Genomic DNA, 26,315 nt, shown 5'->3' on the forward strand with positions numbered 1-26,315 from the left:
TTTTGTAGTATTCTTTACATGTACAAAAATATCAAGAGGTTTATATTTAAGGAAAATGTGTGTATATTTGAAAATGGCATAAACTCTTCTCTTCAGAGAATCTTGCATATAAGCAGCTGCTAAACATATATATATGATAAATATATATATATATTACAGATTTATATTTGTTCATTAAAAGTAGTAAATGAATGAATGAATGTTTGAACAGACAGAAAATTCTTACTTTTCTTATCTAGCCTAAATGAAACAGAAACTTACCAACTTATGAAATTACATGTCAAAGCTACATGTGAGAGTTAGATGTCAGAAAAGTAGACAATGGCTTTTTTGTGCCTTTTTTCTTTCTTTTAACATATCTGTGGTATTCCTATGATTTAGCACAGCATAAAGCCTTTGGAGCATGTTAAAATACATTGGCTTATACCTGCTGAACATCTTATAAGTCAGTTTTAATTGGTCATTGTCTCTATAAGTATTTAAAATTTATAGGCCTTGCCTTGTTTTCTAACCTTTCATGCTAATCAGAGGGCGTGTCTACATTTAACAGGTCAAGAAGGAACTGAGGAAACTCAGAAGTTGAATTAACCTTACACAGATTTTCTGACGGTCTGGATTGTTTAACTTGACCCAAGCTCTCTTTGGCCTGACGTCTTTAATTTTCGAAAGTGTTTCTCAAGAGTAAAAGCTTTCTTTTTGCTTTCTTGATATAGTCTGGAACTTGTTTTTTTTTCTTGTAGGATGCTTCGAGTGTTGCATCAAATGCCTGGGAGGTATTCCTTATGCATCTTTGATTGCTACCATCCTACTGTATGCTGGAGTTGCACTGTTCTGTGGCTGTGGACATGAAGCACTTTCAGGAACTGTCAACATTCTGCAAACCTACTTTGAGATGACAAGAGCTGCAGGAGATGTTATTGATGTCTTTACCATGTAAGTTACTAGATTCTTTCACTTGTTTCCTTTTAAAACTGCTGAAAAATTCCTCCAGAGATATAAATTTGATTCAAGAAAATGTCTTTTAATGAAAATCATAGAAAGAATGATTTGGACAAGCTCAGCAGATAAAGTTTCGACTGTGCTGATATTTTTACTATTTACAAGCAATTTGTAATACTGTTTAATATCCCACAGTTTTAATTTAAGTTTTTACTGAAGAGTACTTCATATGATGTTGATGAATTTGTACCATACATTCTTGCTTTAAAAAAAAAAACAAACCAAAACCCCCCAGAATTCTATATTCTAAACAGGTAAAACAGGAGTGTACAACAAGTAACAGTTCTGGGAATAAATACAATACAGAAGTAACTGAAGAGTTGTGCAGAACCCTGAGACTTGAAATGTCAAAATTGTATTGTCTTTGGTATATCTAGTATTAATCTGTTTTGAAGGCTTCATGCTTTGCTACTCCTGGAAACCTATTTAAGGAAGGCCTTTGTTTTGTTGAGCATCTCCTTTTCTTTGTTAAATTTATTACATTTAACAAAATAGTTTACTGTATCCTTAAATTAAATTACATATTTCTAATATTTTTAAAATTTTCTCTTTCAAAAATGATTTTAGGTATTTGAAATCCAAATTCTTACCTGGCTGCTAATGGTTGCAACTAAAGCTGAAGAATCCTATCCTTTAATCTGTAAATATTTTATTTCATGACCCTTTTTTTGAGAAGTGAAATGATTTGATCATCTGTCAAAACACTGACTTCTTATTATGGATAGTTCCATGATGACTACATCCCAGGGCTTAGCAGCAGTCAAAAAACAAACCAAATACCAACTACCGGAAAAATCAAAGAGAAACAGAGAACATACTTATGCCATTGTGTAAATACATCTTTCATCCATTTCATTAATACTGTATACAATATTAGTGCCCCAAAGAAGGCAGAAAAGGATGATTAGAATTATAGAACAGAGGCTATATGGTTAAAAATTGAGTATAATAGGACTCTTCGGCCTAGAAATGGGATGATGAAGAACTGTTATGCTAAAGGTCTGTAAATTCAGGGTATGATGTATATGGTGCATGAGGTTAGATTGTCTTTCTATTCCAGTACAAGAAGTTTGAGGTATCAGAGGAAACAGGTCCAGAAGGAACAAGTGGTGGTTCTTCAATTGTTTCATAAAAGATTTCTGAAGCTAGTTGTATATTGTGATTATATTATGGATGTCAACAACTTTTATGGGCTCGAGGAAAGACTGGATAATCTTGGAAAACAAATCCATTGATGGTTTCTAATGACAGTCGAATGACTTAGCCAACTCAGGAAATCCCAGAGGCTAGAATAGTGTTGGGGGTTATCCTGTTAACTTGCCTGCTCTTACTTTTTCCTTCTATTCATTGTTCGAGGTAGGAAAATGAACAATATATATATATTTGATCCAACTGGGTACCACTGTTTTCATGAGAACTAGAAAAAGAATCTTAAATTTCTTAAATTGTCAAGGGCTATATTATCAACATCCTTTTCAAAGATTCTCTGTGAATGTTAAGTGTACTTTTTGTGGGATTAGTAGCCAGAAGGGAGCATGTACCAAGTAAGTATGTCACTGCTATGCCATATTAAAATTTCATCTTTGGATCAAGGAATTTAGATGCCCTTGTATAACAATATATTGGGTTGCTAGGAAGATGTAATTTCTGCTTTACCTTTTTGGCTTGTCGTTTAGAATAATGAGTCTGACTTGACTCGACGGCTAAGGTTCATTGTTATCCTGAACGAAAGATCAGTCATTTCATTAGGCTCTAACTTATTTTATTATTCCCTAGGAAGCCATTAGTGCAGAACAGCCACAAATCGATGCTTTCTCTTCATAGCAAGTTTTCCAGCTTCTCTCTGTCAAATACTTAAGTGAAAATATCAGTCAGGGGGCATAGTTCAAATGCATATAATTCACTGTAAAAGATCAAGGAACTATAAAGGTAATTTTTCTTTTCTTGGTATTTAATTGTCTTAGCTAGTAGCTTTTTGATTTGTTTGTTTCCTTTGATTACTAAAAGATATAGTAAACCCAGTTCTTTCTTTAGCAGACATACTGTATTTGAAATTTCAGTTTATTCAGTTGTGAAGGAGGTCTCTAAACTTATGTCTTAAAGGGAGAAGGAGCAACTATTTTGACTAAAAGCAGATGAACCATTGCTTTGAACTGGATAAACTATGTGACTTGCAAAGAAATTTGCACACATTAGTTTTCTACCTGTTTAAGTAGATACTACTGTGCTTTTTAAAATAATTTTGTAGGGAGAAAAGATACTCGATATTTTGTCATGACTATTGATTAGCAGTTGGCAGTACAAAAGCCCTATGATAATGATAGTTTTGAAAGGCCAAAAAGCAGAAGGAAGAATATGTAAGTAGAAGTAAACTGCATTGCCTACATCATGATTCATATTGAAATGTAAATAAAAGCTAGTTGTTCAAAGTGCTGATTAGAAATTATAAGAATTAAAAAAAAAATCTAGCAGTGTGCTCTACTAAATTATACCTTTTTAACACTATTTAATACATTTGGGCTCTTAATGCTTCTAGTGCTATGAAGTGTCTCAGATTGGCCTGCAGCCTGACTTTCTGTGATAAACGTGTTAGGCAGATGCTGCAGTGGAGTGAAGTGCGTTAGATTATCTTTAATCACACTTATGGTTTCTATGTATGTTTTTATTAGCATGCTGGATTTCAAATGTCATTTCGAATAAAAATCAGTCCCTATCTGACAGCTACTTACCTGAGTGGTAAGAGATAAGGTCTGTTTTAACTGTGTCCACAAGCGTTTGTTCTGAATGAAAGTAACACAACTCACAAGCCACCCTGTATCTTTTATCTTTGTCAGTGTTGCTACTCACTGCAATTTAAAAAAAGTAACAGACCCCTGTAGAGAAAGTAGGGCATAAGGAGGGCATAAATAAAGTCTGAACAGCCACAGCACTCCTGAAGTGCCTAAAATAAAAGCCAAAGTACCTTGATCCAACAATGCCATTTAGAAATGTCTATATGAATGCCCCTGAGGGCATCAACAGCCCTGACTGTTCCTGCCTGGCCTCCCTTAGGGCCTCTCCTCACCCTTCCCTTAGTCCAGGACCCCATTTCAGTGAAGCCTGAGGGGTTCAGTCCCTCACCACAGACTCTCCTGACCATGAGGCTGGGGCTGCCCTGGCTGCCACAACTGCCCTACTCCCTGTCTGCTCCATGGGGAGCCTACATCCCGCATGGTGTCTAGAGGCTTGTGGAGAGCTGAATTAATTAAGAACCTGCAATAACCCATGAACTTTCCTTGGAGGATTCAGCCCTTGGGGATTCAGCCAAGAACAGCAGCCCTGTGAAATAGAAGAGGTGATCTGAGTGCTGGCCCTGCAGATTGGTCCCTGATTCCATCTCCCTGGACTCTTGTCTGAGTTTGAATAGTATATACCAGTTGCAGTTCATATCTACTTTAGAAATGTAGATAAGTAATAAATATTTATAATTTAAAAAAAATTAAGCAAATTTGAGGCTGTTTTTAAATCTTTTAAATGCCAGGCAGTTACAGCAATTTTCTCAAATTTATGATTTTCTTTCCAAGTTAAAATATGGAATGATCATGGTCAATAATTCCAAAATACTGGAGGGATTCTAGAGAGATTCTGGGTAGGGTAGAATGAGTTCTTTTTTGCTTGCTTGTCTCAAGGGGGAAAATACAACCCCAAATCCCAAAATGTCTAAAAAAAAAGACAAAGAAATTTTTTTACAGTATTTTTTTCTCAAAGTGCTAGATTATAGCCTGACTTTAGTTTCTTCAGGGTGACACAAGTAAAACAGATACTTTAAACTCTTGTAAGCTAATATAAATCAAATGTATTCAAATTCATATGAACACATACTGTATAGATAGGTATTCCTTATGGAGAGGACATATCTTCAAAAATCACAAATTTCAACGGTAGGCTCTTCTCTCTTTAAACAGTCATTTCTAAATCCATCAACTTTTAATAAATTGGATTGTTATAAAATGATTTGGAATTATCAATCCTTTTCATTGGGACTAACCTCTAATTATATTGCTTTCTAAATCAGTTTTGTGAAACTTCGTTCCCTATAGTTCCAGACTTTTTCACTATCAACATTATCACCATTCTAATGGTAGCTGCTCCCCCTCCCCCTGCCTCCCTTCCCCCACTGAGTAAAGAAATGCCTGTTCAGGAATTTGCAGAAGTCATAATCTTTTGTTTGGAATGTGAATTCCTTCAGTGGCTGTAGAGTAGTTATTTTAGTTCCTTGAGAGTCAAAGAAAATAAATATGATGGTTTAAATTACCCTGAAAACTGCCTTTACAGCATTTTAACTGTAAGAGGTTAATGTTTTATGTTGCCTATCTTGTCAGTTTAAGAGCTCTGTAGGCTTCGCTAAAATTGAGCAATCTGCTTGACTTAGGTGTGGGATTTAGTTATTCTTCTGTAACTTAATAAACTGCAGTGAACACTCTATCTACAAAGTAACAGGTATTACTAGATTTGCTTACTTAATCACTGATTTCGAGAAGATTACTAATGCAGCAGAAATAGACATATGATTATCAAGCATGTATTGTATCAGCTGGATTTTTATATTTTTCTGGTTTTTGGAACAATTTCCAAATGAAGTTTTTTAGAAAATCAGCAGCACAAGATATGTTGGGTGTGTTTCCTAAGAGCATTTTTTTGCAGTTCTTTCTCTTCAGTATGCAGGGCCAGCTAGTGCCATCTGTCACATGTTTGTGATATATAGGCCACGGAACAAGGGAATCATGCTCTTAAAATGGAAAACGAAGAAACCTCCCTGATAGAAACATTAAAACCATTTTCCTACTACAGTCAAAGCTATTTCAGGTTATTGTAAATTCCCTTCCTTTTAAAGGTGTGAAATCAAATAGTAAACTAACTGAAGTTACAATCTGTAAATCTGTTGTCACGGTGTTCTCTGTTGGAAGTGCCACAGACACTCACTGAAGCCACCTTCCTCAAGCTAAAAATTCCCTTCCTTTCAGAATGTGAAAACCTGTGTTTCAGGTACTGCTGTGGCCTAGTTTGATGCTTGCTGATAACTTTTCTGTTAGTGTATAGTCAGTGTTTATTAAGATGATATTGTTTAGTAATATACATATGGATGTGCAACTGTTTTCTTTTGAGGAAAAACAAAAGAACAGGTGTAGAAGCTTTTATATCTCCCCTCAGTGATAAAATCAAATGTTTTGAGAGGTAGATAAGCGGATGTTATTCTTTTTTTGGTTTTGTTGGCTTTGCAGATATAACAAGTTAAATACAGGTAGCACTAAAATATTAGTTATCATCTTTTTTATTTCTGCTACTACTAATGGAATACTGTGCAAGGTATTACAATGTAATTGCAATTGTGTGATGATTCTGTTTAAGTCATCTTCTTTATAATCAATAGTACTAAACTGGTTTTCCCTGGTTATCCTTGGGTTTTTTTTAAGAGACACATTTTTCTCTTAAAAAAGCTTGGCATTTTTCAAATTTGGACTTAAATTTGTATCATGGGAAGCAAAACATATAAGGCTCTGCATTAGGACAAACATTTGTTAACTTAGGCAGGCCTGTGTCATATCATGCTTGGAAACAGCAGCCATTCTAAAGAGCCCTGGCAGATGATCTCACTGGTTCTGTAATGAAAAGATTCAGCTGGGCACCAGTTCAGCTAGCTGAGCCTATGAACAGGAAGAAGACATAGGAAAGAAGTGAATGTCTACATGATTTGCATATACCAAACAAGTAGGATGGCTACTCCAGTCACGTACAGTCATTTGTTGGAGATGTATACAGTGTTTTTGGAACCATTCACTGGTAAGGTGACTTCTAACTAGGCTAATGAGAGTTGTCACTAGCAGCACTCCATGAGTTCCTGCACCTGGATTTTGACTGTGTAGAACAATGAAGTTAATTCTACAAGGAAGATCTAACCTTGGCCCATGTGTCTTATTCATGTATTGTAATTTGACAGAAGAGAGACCTCAATGTTATTGATGCAGTTTACTTAAGGAGAACATTTCTATTTCATTGGAATGGTTGAGTCACATATATATTGTAACAGATCATATTAAAGATTAGATGAAGAACATAGCATTTTAGATCCTGTTTGATTTGTGGATGCATCAAATCTGACAAAAAATGGCAGCACCTGAGAATATGACCTTTAAAAGATTATACAGTGCTGAAAAGTCATATTTACTACCTACTCAGCAGTATTATGTAGCCTAGTGTTCTATATTCTGTTAGAATGAACACCAGTAAGAACCTATGTAAGTAAAATTTAGGATTTGGGAAGTACCTGCAAAGACGTAGTCCTCATTTTATGTAATAGTTGAATAAGGAAATTCATCGCAGCACACGGTTGTACCAGCAGAATGATCCTATATAAAGAATTTATTGGTCTTCATCTGTGCAAATACAGCCTCTTACTTTCGGGCAAACATCTGTATTATTTAGTGCAGTGTTAAGCAGTTTTCTTTCCTGGGCGACTGGAATCTTAGATTTGCTATAATCACTGCATACCTGTGATTGGACTTGCAATAGACCTTTCTCAATAGGTTCTCCATAGGAAGTATGTTTTTCTATTTTAAATACTTTTATTTCCTTTTAGTCTTATTTCACTTTATAGACATAAAATGGAAAGCGTACATTCCTATGTAAAATACATATTGCTAAATTTTACTTTAAGTGCCATATAAAATTAAGATAACTCACTGTTCCACAGGAGATCTGAAAAGGGTAAAATTCACTATTACCATCCCAATCTGGACTTTTAGTAGCAAGTTTTCAGTCTTACACTATCAGTATGTAGTTTATGTGTCTCCAAGTTTATAGCTGTAATGAAGAAACACTCACAAATCCTGTGATGTGCTTTTACCACGTCTTTTTACACTTTATTGCTATAGAAAGTTGCCTGGGAATTCAGTATCCATAGTACACAAAAACCATCATGTAAATCCACCAGAAGTCAGCATATTGCTGTACAATAGTTCCAACAGGGTTTTTTGCCTTCTTCAGGCAAAGAAGGCTGCTGATTTCTTTTGTAATTAACATTTCTAAAAATGTTTTTAAGAAAATGGTTTTGCAAGAGGTGAGCAGACAGAACAAGACTAGATTATAAAAAAAACCCCAACTTTGAGAAGCAGCCTTGTCCATATGTCAGAATTTTGTGTTCTGAACTCAAAGATTTCATGATTATTTAAATTCATATACCAGATCCTTTCCTGTTGCAAGAAAGTAACAGGATCCCTAGGGCAGAGTTGTGGTTTGTGCTACTTCCTCTGTTAGGTTCTGGATTCTCCTCTGCTTTTAGAGGTGCTCCGTGAAATCTCCACTCAACTGTCCCATTCCTAAGAAGGATGCAACAATCAAACTTTTAGGCTTTGTTCTGCATACCTGTAGAGACTTTGTACATCACAAATTAAAATCAATGGGATCTTATGTCACATCAGCTTTGGTTCAGAGTAGAATGAGAAAATCTGGCCCTTGCAGAATGCAAATGTAACTTGCATATTATAGTATGATGATCTCTTCTTTAAATAATCCTAATGGTCTGGCTTTAGTTTTTATCAAATGTTTTGTATGATTACATACAAAAATTTCTTTAAGAAATACAGAATTAGAAATCTCTGTTCTCTTCCTAATGTGTTTTATTTCTACTTTACTAAAAATTACTTTTCGGTTTTTGTTGGTCTTATCCTTTGTCTACCAGTTAATCCTTTCTCTTTTTATCATTTCCTGACAAACTTTAATTCAGCATTCTGTACACCAATTTTGTTTTCTTTCCACCTGAAATTTAGAAGTCTGTACGCTTGTCTCCAGAGCCCAGTGTGGGCAGTTTGGAACAGCTCAGCAGCACCTGAGCAAAACTTGGGAGGTGGTGTCACATTTCTGGCCTTTTACCAATTATCTTCTTTGCTCAATCTGTTTAAATGAATAGTATCATGAATTTACACCAAGAAATTGTTCCCAACTGGTTTCCAGGAGAGCCTAAGCACATCTTTTAAAAACTTGCGTGTGGCTTGGTTTTTGCATAGCCTAAACAGACCTTCTTCCTTGCAAACATCCCCTTATATCTTGTCTGTCTCCTAAAAACACATTTATGAAACTGTTTCTACACGCTTGAGGCAGCTTGAGGGGGGAGGCTGCTACCTCAGTGTCTTAACAGCCTCTTAGGATCAGTCCCTCAGGGGGTAAGAGGATGAGTACAGAGGCCAGCATTGCTGGTTTACAGAGTAACAGAGATTATTGTGCATTCTAGATGTGAACATGAACTATTCAAAGTTCCCTGTAATTGAAAAAACCCAGACAAAAAACCCCCACATAAACAAGAAAACCACAAACACCCAAAACTGGTGAAGCAGTCCTACCCTGATGGTAGCATTTACATATGTTTCTCATCTTTCTAAATTGTCTCTGCCAGCTAAAAAGAAAAGTTTTTAGTTAGGAATTGTACTATGGTAATCTTACTAACTTTTTAGTACTTTGATAACTTTGGTACTTAATTTTTCCTATTGTATTGGTTTTTTGTTTGGGTTTTTTTTTAGCTTAGCAATAGATGTAATTGCCTGAATTTACTTGTGTTCAGGGAATATAGGTACAGTTTACCAGCAGTAATGTGCTATTTAACATCTGTAATATCTTAGTATCATACTATATATTGGAGAAGTTATATTATAAATTCAGCAAGAGAAATGTGAGGCAGAACTATAAATGCTGAAAAACTAGTCCCACAGTAATACTTAGTACTCTGGTGGGCTAGGCCAATGAAAACCTTTCCAATATAAAGCTTTTATCACTTGTTCAGGCTCAAGTGAACAGATAATTTAAGTGAATAAAATGATTTTATGGACAGCATGAGAACTGCGTGTCACAGGACAGACTAGTGTGGTCTTTTAATTGCTGTTAATTACAGCTAAATGTCTGCACTACATTTCTGTATTAACTAAATTAAAAAAGAAAAAATCCCTAACAAGTACGTAGATTGTTCCAAAGCATTATTAGCACACTTTTCACAAAAATCTACTACACATAGACATGATCGTTCAACAAATTGTCATATTGCTTGCTGATTTATTTTATTTTTTAATCCTTGAATTTGCCAAAACACAATGAAAATACACAGTGGGAAATCTGCAACATTGATCTGACCCACTGAGAATGTTTTTACTCACCTCTGACTTGTCTCTGCTGAGATAGTCTACTCAGTACTCAGTTTCAACCTGCTCGTTGAGAAGTTAGCATTGATGGCTTCCATCAATACTTTCTGCCAGAAGAAGAAAGTGTTTTCTGTAGAGATATTTTAATATTCATCTTGTTGGATAGAATCCAGTTTTAGATTGATGAATTAGGGAATCTCCTTAATATGGAATAATTAATGAGCCAGCAGCAAAGACCTAAAAATTGAAAGATCAGCTTGATTTAAATCACAAATTGAAAACAGTGATGTTTGTGCTTTTAGCATTTCTGAACACAGTGTTGTGAGGAAAAGCAGATCCAGAATCTGTGGGCCATCTGCCAGATTAATACAGTATGAAAAATATGATTTAGATTATTCTATATTAAAAAAAATTCAGGATGCTTTTCACAATTATTTTATGTTTAGCTCACCATTCATCTTATTCTACTCAGCAACCTAGGTTATCTTCATAATCTTAATTGTCTGACTTTCAGTAGAAAGTGACCTGAAATTCATAATTATATAGTACTAATGGGACTTCTGTGTTTAATGACTAGGTATTCAAGATTTCTTTTTGTTCAACTTATTTAGAGTAGCTTTAGCCTTAACCAAATAGGTATTTTTCCAATCTTGTCAGGAGTACAAAATTTATCTTTATGATTTTCTCCTTTCTTTGCTCCTTACCTACCTCTTTCCTTCCATTCCAGCCTACACAAGTGTAAGCCCTGTTTGTCTTTTTCCTTTGTCCTTACCCATCTTACCCATTGGCTTATGTTCATCACCCCTTCTGCCATTCCCTTCTACCTCCCTGGTTGCTCTTAAGCTCTGTCTGCAGCATTTGAGAATTTGTTGAAGCACAGATGGCAATTAATCTCCCTGAGTTCATCCACAAAGAATCACATTTTATTTTAAAGAAAGGCAATTTGCATTTTACAGGGTCTTTTATTATCTATTATAACTTAATTAGAAAATAAAAGTTTATGTGAACTGTATTACATCCTGCAGAATAATTTGATAGCAAGGCTATCTTCAAAACTATGTATATACATATATAATGTTATTATTGTAATATGTTTTCTTCAAATACAGCAGACACTAAATGTGGTTATATTCCAATATGATTCTATCTGGCTTTTAAAGAGGTAATTAAGTGATCATCTCATAATTTTTGTTTTTCTTTTTACTCTTTGCTATATCCAAGATCCTTTTGCCTTGGGATAAATCTGGCTATTTCATCTCATGTAGTCTGATCAGTAGAGATTTTACTACTTCTCTCTGTAATGTGTGTATGAGGAAGAAATTGATTCCTATATTTGGCTAGTGTATAGCTATATATATTTTTTCCTTGGGGAAGGAAGCCTTAAGTGAAAGTTATTCCTGTAGATGCACATAAGGCTAAGGAAAAAGGAGAGATCTCTTAGTACAATTTTTGACACAAGCAGCTCAGTGGGAGACTCAGCACAGATGGTTTAAAGGGCTGTTGAAATGACTGAAATAGTCTCCGGACTTCCTGAAAGTCTTGATTTCTTTAGGGCAATGATGACTTGTAACTGAGCACATAGGGGTCTGTGAGGAGCTGCTGCTAACAGAACTCCCATACTTCAACCACTGGTGAAGATCACAACTTTTTAAGATATATAACATAGGAATATGAAGAGTTTTATGGAATAGTCACAAACTTGCTATTTATTTTTGTGATTTTTCTTTTTATCAGTAGCGACAAGAAGGGATTAAACCAGAGTTTTTCTGTTAAAAAAATTAGGAAAATGGGATTTTTGCAATGTAATGAGGATTTATATATATTAAAATAAATGTCACCTGCATCATCTTATACTGTCTATAGTGTTAAATTTTTTTCACCATTTTAAATAGTTCATGTATCTTAATTTACCCTAGTTTTCACTGGAGTATAAAAGAAAAAAGATGTAGAAAAAAAACTGGAAGAGATTTGTTATTGGAATGTTAGGGAAAAACATATCCTGTCATTTACAGTACTTCTCCCACCCCAAGTCAGGTCAGAAGTTTATTGCACTGTTATGTGACTAATGCAAGCTTAAGATATGTTCAATAAAGTTGTAGACATAGTCATATGTCTGAAGTATCAACTATAAACAAGAACCTGGCTCTGAATCTTTTGAAAACCATTCAAACTCAAAGATATTTTAATGAGTTTTTAACGGGTTTTTGAGCTTTGTTATTGTATTGTACGCATACAATGAATATTGAGAGTTGTCTTTTGGGTGATGATAAAAAGTATGCTCCTAAGAAAATGATAGCATTAAATATTGCCTTTCATAACAGTAGAAGTATTAATCTTTGTCTTAAGAAATATCAAGTGTGGGTAGTGGTTTGGTGCTTATCAAAATTAATCTGGCAGATCCTAATGGGTCTCTGCCATATTTTTTGTCTTATGTTGTTATGAGTTGTTGCTGGACAATATGACTGGAACTTAGTCAAATCTGCACAATACCATTTTCTAGAGAGTTGCACAGCTCCTTCCATGTCATGTTGATAAACTGGAAATTTACTGTGGCTAGTTTTCAGAGAAATTCAAGTAAGAAGCTTTCAAACCTGTTGATCCAAAGCAGTGGTTACTAGTTATGTTTCCAAGTTTAGACAAAACATTTCAGATGGAGAGGCACTGCCATAAATCTTTTCAAAAACTCTGTTAATGAGAGAACATTTAGGAGGCAGAGTCTCCTTGAGCCAGTGTTTAGTTTTTAGGCAATGCTGGACAGAACAACCACACAACCCAGGTAATGTTGTCTGTAATGGACTGAGCCTTCGAGGGCTCTGCATGTTACACTGCAAGCCACACTTCCATTCCTTCAGCTCTAGGTCTGTGAAATGATGTTTTACAGGCTCATTATAGAAGAATTCCAGATGATCTAATGTTATTTTTGTAATAATATGATTCTGTTCTGAAGTTAGGGATGTCTCTTTATGACTTTATTATTCTGTTAGACTGTTTGTCCATTGGACAATAATTTTTATGTTTAATTAAATTAAATGGCCCAGTGTTTCTTATATCAATGCTATTTTATTTCAAAGTTCACCCCTGTTCTCAGCTTCAGCTGTCATTATGGTACATCAGCACTTAAGCTCACTCCAGTGTAAAAACTTTGAGGCTTAATGGGTCTGATTATCTTACCCTGAAATTTCAGAGTAAGCTTTAAATATTTATGCAGATAATTAATTTTTTCTGTTCTTTACAGGATTGACATCTTCAAGTATGTGATATATGGTGTAGCAGCTGCATTCTTTGTATATGGCATTTTGCTGATGGTGGAGGGATTCTTTACAACTGGTGCCATCAAGGATCTCTATGGGGATTTCAAAATCACTACTTGTGGCAGATGTGTCAGCGCCTGGGTAAGTGGTTAAGAAAGCTTTTGTACTTATGAAAATTTCAACATCTTTTTTATATTTTTAGTGGCTTGTGATGTTAATTTTTTTATGTTTCTTTAATATTTTGTGATGCTTCAGTTTAGTAGTTAAAAATTATAGCAAAGCAGAACAGAGCACTACAAATGTTCTCTGTATTGGTTAAACACTAAGTTAGGAGCAATTAATTCCACCAGTTGAATGGAAAAGCTTATTAGCTCAGCAACATAAACTGTTCTGGACAGAACTAAAACTGTATAATGCCTCCAGCTCTACTGGACAGGAAATTTTTCTTACTAATATTTTCAGTTATTTTAGGAATCTTTCCTGTTCCTCTTTGGAACAAGTAGAGGCCTGTCATCAGGTTTTATTTCATTTCTAAATGGCAAACAGCCAATTTTTACTTCTATGTTAATCTGTGGTTTGAAGAGACCATTTGCTTATGACCTTGGAAAACCTAGATTCAAAAAATTATAATTTGTGCTGGGAATTAAATGCAAGTTTGTCACACTAAAATTGGTGACTGTTTGACCTGGGATTATTTTACCATCTCTGTTCATTAGCCGGTAAGTAACTAACTTTTTTGGTATTTGACTCTTCTGCATCTAGGGCAAGAGGTCTGTGCATTTGGTAGCTGTTGAAGTTGGATATTTCTGCAAATACTATCAATATCAACAAATCATGTTTGTGATGAAAAGTAAATGATTAAATACAGCCAAGTAGATCTTGGTGTTATGGTACATTTAATTTTTTGCTTTATTAACAACAAATGATATATAAAATAGTAGCAAGGTTTGGGTTTGCCATTGTACTACAACTGTCAATATTTATTAAACTGGAATATAGTCAAAGAACTATATAAGCAGTAGATACTTCCAGTCATACAAAGACTATCAAACTAGTATTTTGGATATCCTGACATTTAAGGTTAAACTGAACACAGATGATGTACACACTGTAAATTGGGGAATACAGCATGTATGCCATCCTTTCACAGATGTAACACGCTCCTCAACAATCCAGTGTTTTCACCTTTTTTTCAGTTGTTCCTGTCAAGCGCCATTGTATGATTTTGGTACTTTGACTAAGATTGTTTTGAAACTTTTAAATGAATATATAAATAAAAACTGAAAACATTTTAAATAAAGAGCAGTTATTGCTTATACCAATACTGCTTTCATCTCCTGGAAAGAAATCTCTAATCTATATTCACTGAGAACCTACTAAGCTAGTTCAAATTTTGTACAGAGCAGCAAAATTTTCAGAAAATTATTTTTCTTCGCAACTCCCATGAATGCTTGTCCTCAATACTGCAGCAGAGAAGTGCTGCATCCTTTCAAAGTTTTGATGCCCTTGCAGTATTAACTGTAATTCTGTAGTATGTGTCTAGAAGAAACGAACAGTTAAACAACTATTGTATGGTTAATAATACTATTGTTATTAATGATTTGTTAAATCAATTCCTTCAGCATTTTACTTTCCTTGTCAGTAATTTGCAATGCTTGTGTTTTACTTTAAGAAACCTTGGGTTGATTATGCAGCTAACATTAAGGCTGTATACTGTTTGTGATTGCAAATAAAATTAATCCATCAATTATTTTGAGTTAAATACATTCTTGTCATTCATGCTATTGAAAGGGGTTGGCAGATACTAGAAGTTGTGAGAAAGCTTCCTTGTATATAATTTTGAAATAGTAATTTTGTAATTATTAAAATCTAAGCTGTCAAAAACTAAACAGTTGGTTTCTTTTAGCAATACCTTGAAACTAAATGCACACACAGGATATTTGTAGCTTTGAAGAATTAAAATTATAAAAATGGTTCCACATCAAAAACACCTTTTTAAAAAAATCCAGTTGTATAATTTCACATCTAATTTGTTGATGTCTTTCCCGATAGCAATTTAGCATGATAAGATCTGAAAATTAAATCCTGCAGCTTTACCATTGTTACTAGTTCCTTCTCATTAATATTTTGCATGAACAAATTCTTTATGTCTGTGACTAAACTTTTTATGAAGATGGAGACAAAAATCAGTTAAAAATTTTGAAGAAGGAATAGTTTATTTTAACTTTGTATGATAAGCTGTATTTTTATATACGGAAATAAGAAAAGTACCATCTTTCTCTCCTTCTTAGAGATATATTCTTTGAAAAATAGGCTTTTAAGAGCACCGATAGCCAACATCTATCTAGGAACTTTTCATGTGCTCTTCCTGACCTCCCTCCTTAGCTGTAAATAGCTCACTTTCTAGGTCTGCATGGGGAAAAGGAATTTTTTTTACCTGAAGTAATGCAAAAAGAAATAGTTCAACCTAACCTTTCCAGTTACTGTATAGTTGATTAATCAGCCGATCTGAGTATTCAGAGGCTTAGCATCCAAGTCATGGCAGTGCTGCCATGGACTATAACCTCTTAGATCTGAGACAGTGCTTGTGAAAGCGACAATGAAAAGTCTCATTGGTAACGTTTGCAGAATTAATTTACTGTGAAAAGTAAACCAAAAGCAATAAAACAATGCCAGTCTCATTTCAGGAGAGATGGCTTTTAGTCTTCATTTTTCAATGCCAGAACATGCTTTTAGAGTATTAAATGAACAGTTATATATAACTGTACTGCAGTATGATTAGTGAAGAATGGGAGACAGGCCTGAAGCCAACTGTAACACTGTTCACATGTTTGCAATTTAATACTCTCCCTATTTATATTCATCTAACTTGATCATGGAAAGTCTCATTTACACCTTGCTTTAGAATATCTGTTTTAAGAGTCAAAATGAAAAATAAAAAAAAAAATTAAGAAAGAAACACAATGAGGATTTCTTCCTCATTTTATGCTATGAAATGGGAAAGAAGGATTGGAGTTTTTTATTTCATCAGAAAACCTTGTATAAAGACTTCATCCTGACAGTTGTATTTCTATTTCTTCGTATCTTACTTTTTAAAAACATTTGTGAAGGCTGTAGAGAAAGATGGTTTATATTTTAAATTGCACTGACTTATATTTCTTCTGTATCTTTAGTGTTTAGGAACTTTTTATTTTAATGACTAGCATTTTTGTGCCTTTGAAAATAATTTTGGCTACCTGAATACCTATGTATTATTTGACCTATAGTTCATGAGTCCTTAAAACATGAATTTCAAAAAATATTTCCAAATTTTATTTTACAAGAAAAAACATTGAAGCTGCACAAATGCACAAGTGCTTTGAAAAACCACCTGTGAACTTGTGACTTCATCTTGTCCTTACCAAACCAGTTATTCTAGAGATAATGAAACTGCATCATATTGACATTTGATTCTTTGTGTAATAGGAGGAAGAGAGTTCAGTGCAGGCTCATCTGGCTTTCCCACCCAGAACAGATGCATTATTTCTGAATGCAAGAAATGAAGCTCTCATTTCTGGAAATTAGATACCATATCTGAATTATCTGGTGCAAAAATGCTGAGCTGACAGACAGGGAGGCCTTGCCTCTGATTGAATACTGCTCTATCTGAGGAATGCAGAATGCTTCATACCACTATGCTTCTTCATTTATGAGAAATAAAGGACCTTCTCTCCAAGATAGCAGATGTACTTATGGATCTAGAATCCTTTAATCCAATCAAATAAGGAAAGTATCTAAAAACCACTTGTCCCCATACACATTAAGCAGTGTATGCCATAAGTAGTTTGAGACAGTGACATGGGAAATTGGAAAGATAAGATTCATATGGTGCTCTGGCCTTTTAGACTGCCTAGTTGAAAAACAGAAACATCAATTATTGCCAGAAATCATCCACCCAGAAGCTAATGGTGAAGTCAACTTTAGAAGGAATATATTTTGACACAGGTGTATTCCACCTAACTAGGAATGTCACTAAGGTTGTCAAGAGAAAGGCCCATGCTCCTTCAGTAGTTAAAGGAGAGAGAGGGTTAGACAGACATTCTCAGATAAGCTGAATTTTTCTGCTAGTGACTGTCCTATTTTCTGCAAAGAGAATAACCCTCAAGTCTTTAAATTTATGTCCTTTGTATTAAGCACATAAATCAACTGTCTACATCTAGTTGGATGTATCCTGCTTGGTCCCTTTAGTTGGAGTTTAGATGAATAACATATGCTGTCTAAACACTACTGGAGTTAGTAGCAAAATAAAACATACTAGCAACTTTATAGATTTCTGGAAGTCATTTTATCCCTGGATAAGATGACCAACTAACACTAACCAGTGTTAGAATTTCTCTGGAGGACTGGGTTCCTTGCAATCTTCTGCACTTGTTCTTGAAATAGGAAGGACAAGCCCTAGTAATACTTCAGAGTTCAGCTGAGTGGTTGAGAGAAATATCTTTATGCCATTGCTCTTCCAACTACATTATTAAGATACATACGATTACTTAAAAAGAAGAAAGAATGCAAGGGCTTTTTTTCTCTATTTGTTATACTTTGAGAATTTTTTTGCAGTGAGCTCAGAAATTATTTTGTTATATATTTCTGTTTTGTTCTGTCTTACTTCTTTAATCTGTCCAGGATTTTTTGTTTTTATTTATTGTATACTTCCAGATTTTCTCAGGGATATCGCACTTATAAGATCATACTTTCATCCAGTCATTCTTTTTCTCACATATCTTGCCATGTATTGTATATTCAGTCCTTTTGTGGACTGCAGTGTTCATTACTTCCTTTAATATAGGAGTGTGACAGACATTATTATATGCCTTACCAGTAGCTTCTCTTGGTCTTGCTGCTTGCTGACAGAAGTGTCACTGTTAGTGATAAACCAGACAAAAGGTTTTTGCTTCAGATTGTGCTGTGTGTCTTGCATATCAAGGGCAGATTTTTTCTTGGCTTGTAAGCTCAGTCAATAAATATCTTTTGTTAATGAAACTGTTTTCTGAAAATGTGCTTCCATACGTTTCTAAAGCGTGCTTGACAGTGGGAGCTGTTACACTTTCTCCATGGGCTTTACCTTTCTATTATGGATCATCATATATTGTTCAAGATGATAGCTTTATTTCCCCTATGTTCAAATAATCCTTCTCAGTTTTAACTTGAATGCTTCATCAGATGGTCACTGTTTTCCCTGATCCTTGTTTGCACCTGTCTACCTTACTATTTTTCAGTGCATCTAGACATCTTACTCTCTTTATACTTATTCAAACCTTTGAATTTCAGTGACATTATCATAAATTCATGATTTTTTTTGGTGCAAGATGTAATCATTATCCATTATTCAATGGTTTCTAGCCTGCTTGTTTTTCAGTTCTCGCACTTAAAGTTACTGTCTACAAAATCCATGGAAACTGTAAACAGTTCTTTGTTCATATGAAATACATCTTCCTATTGATGTCTTATAAACTCATACTTATCTTTGTAAATATTTTTTGGCATTGATTGCCCAGGAAGGAGGTGTTGCACTCCGGATGTAAACCAAAAGCTGCCCAGAGAAGTTATGTTTTATTTAAGACTTTTTAAATGTCACATTTTTAGAATTCCTTGGCTGATTATTGTTATTGACTTTCAATGCTTGGTAAGACAGCAAATGAGAAAGAAAGGTCCCTGCACCTTCATTCTCTCATAGGTTTCTCAAACCCCATTAAAAATATATAAGGAAAGAGCTCATGTTCATATTTTTGACAGCCAAGTATAAACTTCGAGTGACACATCTGTTTAGAGAAGTTATAAGTGTTATTTCTGCTTTCTAGTTTAAGCTCCACTGTCTTGTTTCCAAGTACAATCCATGCAAACTTCCTGAACGGAAGTCGCAATCTTGGCAATGTGAAAAATGTAAACTATTTGTATAGTGCAGTCTTTTCCCAACTGAATGTTATATCTTCTGTGTATAGAAAACTTCACACCACTGAAGACCACTACAGTATGGATCAGGATTTTTTAAATAGGTTATCAACTATTTGGAAACAAAATACCTGGAAAATTTACTACTAGGACCAGCCTACATTGGCAGGGAGTAGGTCATGATGAAACTGATTTTTCATATTTTATGTCTTTGAATTGAATAGTTGTGTGGCCATAGTCTGCAGATCCCATGAAGAAGGAGTATTTAATGAAGATATCTACTCCACGTTTTTAAAAAAGCAATTTTAAAGCCAGATTATTTATCTCTAATTACATATAGATACAAAACCAATAGCTTAGCTATGTTCTCAGACAGTGTTAGAAAAACACCACCAAAAAGAAAACCAAAACGAGGAGGATAACTTTGAGAATGTGAAAATATATGCATTTTGAGAAAAAATCATTCCTATCTGGAAGACTGCAAAATTAAATAACAAGTTCTGATTTTGTTAAGTAGCAGTAAAGATCAAAAGATAAATTTCTTTAGGGCTCCAGAAGCCTGTTGGACTACAAAAATTACACTGTTGCCTGAAGGACATATAAAAGAACTAATACTAACAACTTTAAGCAACACAATGCTACAAAACCATCACCATTCTAAAGAAAATTCAGAAATAAAGGAAAAATTAGACTATTTGGTTTTTCAGGAAGTACCTAACAGACAAATTACATGATCTTCAGGGAAAATCTAGTCTTACCATCTTCTTCCAACTGATATTTCATGGATTTTTTTACAAAACATTTCAAAAAGTAAATCAACCAACAAATCAACAGTGTAAATCAGAAAGTAACCCAGCTTTTTATGTGCATCTAAATGGTTAGAAAGCAATAGACATAATGCATGGAATATTTCAACCTTGAATTACAAAATTAAAGGAAATTTTAGAAAAATGTATTCACAGATGAAAAGGCAGAAATTAACTGTGAAAATTGCTCCTAGTTTTCACAAAATCAGTTTTTCTTCCATCTAAACTATTTGTAGAAGGTAAATATTTAAAAAATCCTAAACAAAACTGTACCATAAAATGGAATTTCAATTTTTTGGCATTTAATAACTTTCTGATAATAGAATTTAACTATCAAATGAATGTCACACTTTGATAGTATTTAGTATATGGATGAAACCCAAGAAGCCTATGAAAAGAAATTGGGACCAATATTGACTTTTTTTTTTTTTTTTAAGCAGTTGACTTGAATACAAGCCAAAAAGAATCAACCATATGACAGTAATAGCATACCATGAAATCTAGTCATGTTTCAACAAGACTCTTGGAGTTGTGCCTGGGAGTATAATATGTTAGAGAGAGAGAGAGAAATGAACATGTTTTGAAGAGACAATAATAAATACCCAACAAGTGATTGTTAGCAATGACAGTGATATTATAGACCAAGCAGAAAAGACTTTGTAAGTGTGTATTTTCTGTGATTTACAGTGCATTATAGTGGTAATATCAGAACAACAGTCTCTTCCAGCAACACTGTATGTAAAATGCAATAATTTGAAATTTTGCTTCATCTTTTACTTTTCTTGATGAATGAGACAGGAATTTGGAGATGCTAGTTAGCACAGAAATTAGAATGTTACAGACCATTTTCTTGTAAGCTAGTCAGCAGTCTTTCTTAAACATTTAGATTTTGTACTGTATGTGTAAGAAGGGGGTCTGTGCATACCAGGAGAGATTGGTTAGGATGGCAAAGGATGATTGTAACATTGATATATCAATGAGTTTAAAGACATCTGTGTAATTTTTTCAGTGTCTGATTTATTTGGGTTTAAATAAATCATAGTATTTTTGGTTCACTTTAAACTAAGTAGCAAAGGCTGTTTTAGCTTCTGCATTGTTAAAATATTTTCCAGAGGAATTCAGAAAGTTTCCCACTTGCTCTCTTTCATATTTGCATATGGGGAATTTCACACTTAAGATAATGTTGCAAATAAACATTCGGAAGAAGTTAAAGTATTTATGTAGAGATCATTCTTTAAAAATGCAAAATCTTGCAAAAGTCTGCTGGATGAATTCTGAACCTATCAAAAGTGAGAACTAAACACCTGCGGTGTAATAATACAGATGATAAACAGGAACAAAATATCTAATCTTTATACTAATCTGTTGTAAAAGTTTATTGATAAAAGCAGGTTACTTAGTCTGGACTGGAGATATAAGGTACTAGTCCGAATCCTACATTATAAAAAATTGAATGCAAATAAACAATAGGTCTGAGATAGGAATACGTATTAGTACTTTTAAATCTGACTTCCTGTAAACTGAAGAAAGAACCGTACACTCTATCAGTACAACTTCATCAGGACAAATTTCAGCACTTGAGAAAATATGTGGCAACTGCAATGAATAATTTAAAAAGAGTATGTAAATGTGTTTATGCAGAATGCTCACAGGGTAAGGAGACAGTAGCATTAACTCAGAGGAATTTCTTCTAGGAAAAATGAACAACCGTGAGGCAGAAGGCTTGAAAGCCAAGGTCACTTATGAACTTGAAGCTGGGCAAAGTGCTAAAGTTTAAAAGTTTTTGTTAATATTAAAATCAAATATATGGGTAATTGAAAGTGAATGAGATGTTTGAGAGACAGGGTAATTCAGGAAGAAATTGAAAAGCTCTTTTTATTCATGCTCTGAGCGGCCATCAAATGGTACACAGGGCCTTGCTCTTACATGCAGCTGGGGAAATGCACCCAGAAACACAACCACACAATGCACTGTGGAGGTCAGCTGCTCTACTTCCCAGTATTACATAAGAGAAAGCCAAGCTAACCCTGAACTCATCTTAGGTGATGTCCAGCACTGACAGGGTTTCATAATGAAGTACAATAGGCTTTGGGCAGGATGGAGGTACATGATCTCTTTAGATGCAGTTTTGATTTCTGGCAAAAACTGTCAAAAGGAATTTCTGAGGCTATGAAGAGATTTGGAAGGAACCTCTTAGATCATCCAGCTGGAAGTAAACATTTTGTGTGTGTGTGTGAGTGAGCATAGGATAATAAATCTAGATGAAATATAAACGCAACAATGTGTACATCTTTTTACAAGAGTTCATGTCAGGGAGTTCATATAAAATAACTATATGATTAGATTGAGAGGAAGTGTAAAAGTAAGTACTGAGTGCTTTGGAACAAAGGTAAAATTACATGACAACATGAGTTTTCTGGAATTAAATTTTATTTGGGCACTTCTTAATATGTTGTTATGTTTCTGTATTATTTTTCTTGTAAGCAGTAGTGTCTTCATAAAATAAAATGAATGAAGTTTGTTTCCATTTCAGTCCATGTCTCTCTGTAGTAACAGTACCTTCTAGATATGATTTCACTGTCTCTATCCCTAGGGTCACTGAAGCCATCATACAATGTTTCTTCAGGGGTACTAAAATATTTATAACAAAACTAAAACAAGAACAGTGTTTGAAATTTAATGAATGTGCTTTTCATGGGACAAGTACCCATAAATTAGAAAGAAGGAAGGAAAAAATAAAGCAGTAACTGAAATCTTGATCTTATTAAAATAGATAGGATTTGGGTAATGTTTTCTGTGGAAACAGGATTTAAACCAGCTATGACCACCATGAAAACTGTTGTGCTACGTACATACCATTTCAGAATACACTTTGAAACATCTACTTCCTGACATTGATCTGTTTTTGTAAAAAGAAATCTTTCCAGAAGGTTCATGATTTGCCTACTTTAATAATTGATAACTCAGGAAAGCCATTACTGGCACTGAAAGGTTTACATAATCTGGTAAGAAGGTTTTACCAGCCTTGGTGTTGGTACAAGATTATAACCACTACAGAGGTTAAAGATTTGTTTGTTCAAATAATTATTCACTTTAGCTATTTTTTGGCAATGTGAACTGAGTATCAAATAGTGAACTTTTATCTTCATGATTTAGTAGATGAATTTCACTACCACTTCCAGTTTATTTTGAGTTTTCTTACAGTGAGAATCAAACTGATCAGAGAAAGTAATTTTCACTATAAACATAATAGATAGCATTCTAAAGAACAAACTATGATACCTCTTTAAGATGCTGTTTCAGAAATCTTCAGCTTGTCACGTAGCAGAATGCTACTTCAAAGGAGAAAGATCCCTTTGAATCTCAGAGATTGAATTCTGAATTTAATTCCTGGAGTGAACAGACTCCTTAAGCATTCCTTATAAGTTCTCTAGAGCAAAGACGGAAGATAGTAATAGCAGAGAAAATTATCTAAAAAAATACTTTAGTCTTTCCAGTGGTTTGGTTTTGGTTTTGGTTTTTATTTAATAATTCACAATTTCATTCAATTCTAACAAGAATTTATAAATGTGCAAAATTAATCTTTTTCTTCCTGTCCTTGCAACAGGAAATATATTACTGCCCAGATCACATTTCTGTGATTTGCTTTACTGATATCAGTGGTTGCAGCTTCCAGGTATAGCTCACATCTACCAAGTGGTTTAACTTGAAGTTTTGTATTTTAGTTACTCAAAACAAAGGAAGTTTCTGTATTTTTTCCCTCTGTCTTCTTGGTGTTATACCATGAAATTTAACATGCAATTGGTCACTGGCTCTTCAGTTGGAAGTGACTGAAAGAGGAAAAGTGACTGAAAGGAAGTTCTTCCTTTTCTAAAATATGTTTTTAAAATGAAATCATCACTTGAGCCACTTTTTTCTGAGATAACCAATCAGATTCTTTCTTTAAAAAAGAATCCCTTCCATAAACAATCAGGTAATTCTCTCTGAGAAGGCAGCTATCATCTGACAGTTTTCTCCTGCTATTATTTTGTACCCAAGGCAGATTTTTTTAGAGGCTAATAAGCTCTAATTTTTTCCTCACTTTGCTATACCAATGCTTTGTATTATTTCAGCAGGCTTCCTAAGTAAGCAAAGCTACAGGGAGTTTTATCCTTGCTATGGATCAGAAAATAAAAAGATATTAAATAGGAATTTTAATTCTCATCATAAGGCTGATCTTTTTTCCTCCATTTGGTGATAACCACAAAATAGGAGGATTCTCAAATCTGTGTGGAGCCCAGTCATAAAAACAGTTATTACATTTCAGTAGTGTAACTAATATAAAAGATTTAGGACTTCATTAAATTATTATGGATGTGCTACACTGAGAGATATACTAAATTTATTAAATATTACTTGTTTCACGAATTCTAGAAGGCTCAAAAGTAAGGCTTCAGACTTACTTGGTTTTGACAAACTCATAGAATATAAGCTAGGTTGCTGGTTTTACTTTTAAAATACTTCTAGAATATAGGCAAATGAGAATTTAAAGTCTGTACTGAGGTAGTCTTCTTTCTTATTTCTTGCTCCTGCCTTAGAAAAAAATGCGTGCAATTCTTTTGCTTGATACTAAACTGAGATGTAGCACTTTAGTCGAAAATTCATAGCCCTGAAGAGAATCTACATTTCTAAGTAATTTTCAAAGTACTTATTTGTAAATGAGTGCCTGGGAATGAACCAGAAGATTTTTCATTAGCTTTAACACTGTAATATGGAGAGGAAAAAGAGAAGAAAACAGTAAAAGAACAATAACAAAACAAACAAAAACAAAGAGCATGTACAGAACAGTACTTATTTGTGTTGACTATATTCCCTGCAATGGATGAAATAGAATTTCCATTATATCAAGCAAATAAGACACAAAAAAGTCTACTGTAAGATACTGTATATTTGTTATAGACTTCGCTATCACTTTATTTAGTCAGTTGGCTTTCCAGTAAGGACAGAAACTGACAAAACCAGTCAGAAATGCATTTGTTACTTCTTTGTGGTTCCTTTTTATGCAATGGAGTATCAGTTAAGTTCTGACTCACCACTGGTTTTGTTTTTTCCTTTTCTACTGCAGTTTATTATGCTGACATACATCTTTATGTTGGCCTGGCTTGGCGTTACAGCTTTCACTTCTCTGCCTGTTTACATGTACTTCAACCTGTGGACCATTTGCCGAAATGCCACTGTAGTGGATGGAGCTAATCTCTGCTTGGATCTTCGCCAGTATGGTATGTGAATGAAGAACATTGAATATAAAGCAAGATTTAACAAAATTGTTAAGCATCTCTTTCTATCCTTTTACCCATTAGTCAAGGCAGTGTATGAGAGATGAACTGGATTTCCAGACTTGATAAAATTGAGTCAACCTTGTCCATCTTCCCAGAGTACTGAAAATTTGGTTTGGAGCTTTTGTTTAGTGTCTTCTTTTGAGATTGCTGGAGCTTGCCTAAAATGCTTAATTAGTCATTTACCTGAAGAATGACTCTTAAATCTTGTGGTAGGATACTGACTTGGAGATGTGAGGTCCTTGGGTATTATCTGTCTCTGCAGAGGTGAACTGGGACAGGACAAGGTTCATTGCTTTCAAAAGTTTTGATGAGGAATGACAATACAATTTGTAACAGTCTAAGAGGCTGGTAGAGAAAGAGAGAGAGAGAGAGAAAGAATGAGAGAGAGAGAGAGGGGCTAAAACCTGAATGGTGGAGGTTAGAATAGTGTGAGGAATATACACATACATGTGTTTTGAGGGGATGGGAAATTTGGATAAAAAGGGATTTGAATCTTAAAAAGTCTGAGAATTCTTGTGTGGGTAATGGTGATTCAATTCCTCTCTTCCACAAGACTGATTTAATTCTAGATGTTCTGGCCTCAATGTTTTCTCTACCCACAGAACTTTTGGTAATCTTACTATCATTAGGCAGTTCCTTGTTTTTCTTTCGTTGCCTCGGTCTAATATAAAATCACAGTAGATTTTAATTTTTATTTTGATATATAAAAGAGACTGTGTTGATTGTGCATGAAACAGTTTCATTCACAGTAAAGATTCCAATTAACCTGAAATAAAATATCTGGCATTATTGTTTTCATGAGGGAAAAAAAAATTGGGGTTTTTTATTTTTTGATTCTGGTTTTTTTTTTTC

The 26,315-nt window shown here is 34.3% G+C and overlaps 1 protein-coding gene across 1 annotated transcript in view; it reads left to right on the forward strand.

Moving 5' to 3' along the window:
- The window catches only part of GPM6A (glycoprotein M6A), a 116,870-nt gene that overhangs the window by 79,796 nt on the left and 10,759 nt on the right, over positions 1–26,315 (forward strand). Inside the window, exons 2-4 of the mRNA XM_027635936.1 lie at positions 741–933; positions 13,399–13,555; positions 25,250–25,403. Coding sequence (XP_027491737.1) covers positions 741–933; positions 13,399–13,555; positions 25,250–25,403 — 504 coding nt within the window. The remainder of the gene's footprint in view (positions 1–740; positions 934–13,398; positions 13,556–25,249; positions 25,404–26,315) is intronic.

The sequence above is a fragment of the Corapipo altera genome, unplaced genomic scaffold (assembly GCF_003945725.1).
Source record: "Corapipo altera isolate COAL_440 unplaced genomic scaffold, ASM394572v1 22b, whole genome shotgun sequence".
NCBI lineage: Eukaryota > Metazoa > Chordata > Aves > Passeriformes > Pipridae > Corapipo > Corapipo altera.